The sequence below is a fragment of the Lipophrys pholis genome, assembly GCF_963383615.2.
Source record: "Lipophrys pholis genome assembly, chromosome: 4".
NCBI lineage: Eukaryota > Metazoa > Chordata > Actinopteri > Blenniiformes > Blenniidae > Lipophrys > Lipophrys pholis.
The window spans coordinates 9,084,977-9,089,627 of record NC_137637.1 but is presented as its reverse complement, the minus strand read 5'-3'; the positions used below and the strand labels follow the sequence as shown (position 1 = coordinate 9,089,627).

The following is a 4,651-nucleotide window of genomic DNA, read 5'->3' as shown; positions in this document are numbered from 1 at the left end:
GTCCCTCTGGGCGCCCTCAGTGTCACCTGGTCGTCTCCATCATCATCCCTGGACCTTCCTCCTTCTCCTCCATGGACCTTCCTCCTTCCTCCCTTCCTGGACCTTCCTCCTTCACCTCCATGATGTCTCCCACTGCCACACAGACAGGCAGCAACAAGAGGACGTCTCTCTCTCTCTTGCATTTCCGCACTTCTGAGGACGCCTTGCAAGGCTCAGTACTCATGACGTAGGCGAGTACACACTGGAAAGCGGCCTCAATCTCGACGTAGTTTTTGTTGTGTTGCTCTTGTGGGGCCAGAAAACAACCATACCTCTCTTACCACGCTTTTCCCACGGGCCCGGGCTAAAGAGGCAGTGGATCCAAGCTATTAGAAGGGATGAGGGTCTGAAATTCTGCATAAAGACAGGGAGCACTTTAGTAAGCAGCCGGCACTTCACCCAGGAGGATTTTGTCAGCGTATCCACCACCAGTCGCCTTAAAAGTGAAGCTGTTCCATCTCTCTTTCCCTTGAATGACTTTATTGCACCATCTAAGAGGGAGTCTTCCTTCCAGAGGGCTCAGAAACGGCAGCTCTCCAGGCTGAAGCTGCTCCTGCGGACCACCATTATGTGGCTCATCCACCAGCAGGTAAATATCTAAGATGGTAAATTGTAAAAATTTGTCATATAAGATTAAATATAACTGTTACTACAATTGTAGGACGTGTTGCAGCACCAGTGTGTAGATCTATACCATCTAGAGATCAAATCAATGACGGCTACATATATACTTGCACCTAGACTCACACAATGTATTGATCCACAAGGAAATAATCTCACAGGAGCTCAATAATTAAAACAATCTTGCTAAACCAGTGAAAATTATTTTTCAACAGACTGTTTTAATTTAATTTTACGTTTGAAAAATAAAGAAATGAAAATATTAGATAAAAATGAATACTAGTACATGGCCGTTTATAACATCGTGAGTTAATTATTGTATAGTTAGACCTTATTTATATACTAATGTAATTTATTGTATGATATCATTTTATTTTTTGCTTTCACAGGTGCACCAGATGAAGCTCTTGAATATATCAAGGAGTTGGAAGCCAGGCTGGAGAAAGTGGATTTGTCTCCCAAACTTCTTAGTCGCTATGTTGTTTCTGATGAGCTGATCCGGTTCTACACCAAATTCCCATCTGAGAGTGTGTTCCGGATCTTCTGGGAGTCCATAGCATCATCTGCATCCCGCCTCATATACTGGACCACAGCACAGAGAATTGGAGATGAAGCCTTTGCTGAACCCAGCGCTGCCCCAGAATGCCTCTGATTGATGAGTTTTTAATGTTCTCCTTCAGGGTGGCTGTGGGCATGAAGGAGCAGCTTTTTGCTGACATGTTAGACACTATTTATAGTGATTCAGACAACTTGAGATTTAATGTTCAAAACACAAAGGGACAAAAGGGTCATTTATACATTTTATTATGATCATGACTGCATTGAAGTAAACACATTGATGAAGGTGTTGAAGTAAAACATGTCCAGTTTTGATTTCATCTGGTCAATGAACGATTCATCACGCCACACTTGCTCAACAGTTATTGTTAGAAATGTGTCAGTGACAAAGTGGCACCATTCCAATCCAGTGATTACCAGCTGACCCTGTACCTGTCAATAGTATGTGTGTGAACGCCTCAGACTTAAGTGGCCATCCTGAATCTTGAGGTAAACAACTTGGGACACATAGTTTGTTTTGGGACCAACTCCAAAGATGAGAGAGAATCTAAAACAAGAGCCATGAATGGTTGGGACTCCAGTTGGCATAGTTTTTCTCCTGATGCCAAGATGTCAGGGTCAGGAAGTGGTCATACAAACACATGAGTGACATGATCACAGTAAGTTCTGACAAAGGAAACATTACAAGCATAAAAACATCACCAACTAATACATTATACCTGTGTAAGCTCTGTAGAGGACTGCAGACCACTTTTCCCCACAGTTTTGGGCTTTCGCACAACCACCTCACTGGCAGGTTCAGGATGGATCCTCTTACAAGAAATGAACAAAGAAATATGTCAAATAAACAAATAAATAAAGGGACAGTGGAGCAATTTGTGATTTGTGAGAGTTAAGATTTTTACTTAAGTTGCTAAAACCACTAAGGATATTGTCATATACTACATGATATTACAATAGAAAAAAAATGGTTCCACTTTTTCTTTTTTACCTGTGTTCTTGGTCTGTGCCATCTTTGGAGATCACTTGTGCAGGTCAGTGCAGGAGGAAGCGTTGGCAGCTGGAGCTGGGAGTAGTGAGCAGTCTGATAAAGGAATGCAACTACATGGTTGAAAAAGCCTTTACCTGCTGCACAACTACAGGAATAAACCAACAACTCAGCCTTGTCAACACCCAGTGAGGTCTAAAACAGATTAGTGTTTTTAGCACATATACTGTATGTACATTAATACTTGTTAAAACATAATTAGCTTTCATCAAGTAATAGAATCAAGTTTGAAGATGAACTGCAGCAGCAGCAGAAGAGAAATAGTAAGCTCTCAGTCATACAGGAGTTGTCCATCGTACATGAAACGAGAACTCAAACTAATAAACACGAGCCAACTGACTCTCTGACTGTTTCAACCTGCAGTCTGTGAGGTTCCTCATGTTTCCTCATGGACCTTTTAATCATTAAGTTTATACAAGAATATCACTGGGGGGCCAGCCAGACGGGTATAGACGGTGAAGCAGCAACAGAAGAAGAAGACGCTCAACTTCCGGGTTTTCTGGCAAATCAAACGTGAAACAAAGAATTGCGGTCGTATTTTATTTTCTGATTTTTGTTGAACAAACACATAACAGCAATTTGATTGTGAGGAGACGAGCTAGTCTCTTTCATCGGCTGCAGGGCCGACAAAGCTCCTTTAAAGCCCACAGGTACGCTTTGTGGACTCACTCGGCCTTAACTTAGAGGAAGTTAAGGTTTTCAAGGTTCAGGAGCACCCTTGAAACCCCATCATGTGCTGTTCAGGCTCCTGATGAGCTCTGAACTGGCATTTGGGAGGTCACTGGAGCTCTCCCTGCCTTACTTCAAGCCCTGTTTCCCTGAGAACATCGGGGCTCAGGCGGACTTGGATCAGATGCTTGGATCAGGTCCTGTTCTCAGAGCAGGGCAACAGGCACCATACAAGTACTTTATTTAGCTTATGAGAAAAAGGTCACAGTGCACTGCTCTTTTACCAACTGGAGAACACTCACACAGATACAACAGCATACTGGGTTTCAAAAGGGCACTGTGGGGATTTCGGCTCCACAGAAACAGATACTATCAGATTTTGCCTGCCGGTCCCACCCTTCATTTTAAAGCCAGGGGCCGTTCTGGAATTTTCCATCTGTTACCATGTGAAAGGATTGTATTACTGGAACTGCAACAATGAACAGAATTATACATTTTCATGCCACAGTTATAAGGTGACAGTGCCAAGAGAGTGTGAGGACAGCACAGTGCATTTCACCTGAGTGGCCACATGAGAGAGCTATGTGACCAGCATGTAGTGAGACATGTAGTGAGAACAGAAACAATCAGAGATCTGCAACTTATCCTGTGAGTACTAAATACTTGTACTTTCTTCCAATTAATACCTTCACAACTGTAGGAGCCAAATGTGATATATTGGATTGTGTACAGATGTTTGACCTGTGTGGGTGTGTCACTGACGTCATGCGCATATAGCCTGGGGCAATGAAGGAGGAGACAGGTGTTGACCCCGGAAGGGCACACAGGTTTTTGACCGCTCTGGCGGAGTTTATCGGAATATGCTTGTGTTTTGTGCTCTGGTGAATTGAACTTGGAGGTAATATAACTTGCACTGAAATAAAGAGATTGTTTTGTATCTTACCGGATCGTTGGACTCAATTGATGGACACAAAGCAAAAAGGTAAACAATAGCCGCCTAGCACATCAGACCCACCTACCGAGGCAACAGCTCACCAGCCCAGTATTAGGCTGGCTGGTATAACAACATTTACATGGAATAAAGATTCCATTTGTAAATCTCACTCCACTGGTTTTTGTGACAAAAGATTCCAACAGGATCAAGAGCTCCTCAGTCTGCAGGATGGGGTTGCCAGGTTCTGTGTCTAAGACCTTGCCTGCCAGGTCATTAGCCAGTTTGAGTCCTTACTGCCACCGAGTGCCGACCCTACGTCCTTTCTGGAGGCTCTGCAACTCCTCATCCGTCTCAGCAGTGAATGAAAAAGCAAAGGAAAAGAGTACAACGTGTGTTTTTAACTAACTATCCATTCTTAATGAGAGAATTTGCTCTTTCAATAAAGTTAGTTGAAGAAAGTTTGGATTTCTATTTTTTATTTAAATCTTTTTTTCTGTTTTGCTGCTCAATATTAAGACAAGCTTTGTTCATGAATTAAATTAATCAAAAACTAAAACAAATCCAATAAATCACTGCATTTGACTCGCACAGTCCTATTTCAATGACAAAAATAAAAACAAAAACACTAGAATCAGCAACAGAAATCTCATTTGTAGTTCTAAACATATTTCGGCAGTGTTGCCACCTCCTCAGTAAGGAAAGTAGCTATTGTCTGTCCTCAAAGTCGCTGGAAGTCGCTAAATGATGTCAGCACCTAATTTGCATAATTGGACATTCGCGTG

General features: G+C 42.4%; 1 protein-coding gene across 1 annotated transcript; it reads left to right on the top strand.

The window, feature by feature from the left end:
* Positions 1-946: 946 nt before the first annotated feature.
* LOC308108979 (protein phosphatase 1 regulatory subunit 3D-like) lies at positions 947-3,498 on the top strand (the record flags this gene model as incomplete). Its single annotated transcript, XM_080462310.1, is given in 6 exon segments — positions 947-964; positions 2,917-2,983; positions 2,986-3,118; positions 3,120-3,152; positions 3,154-3,229; positions 3,232-3,498. Coding segments are annotated over 6 exon segments (594 nt in total).
* Between the last annotated feature and the right edge of the window lie 1,153 nt (positions 3,499-4,651).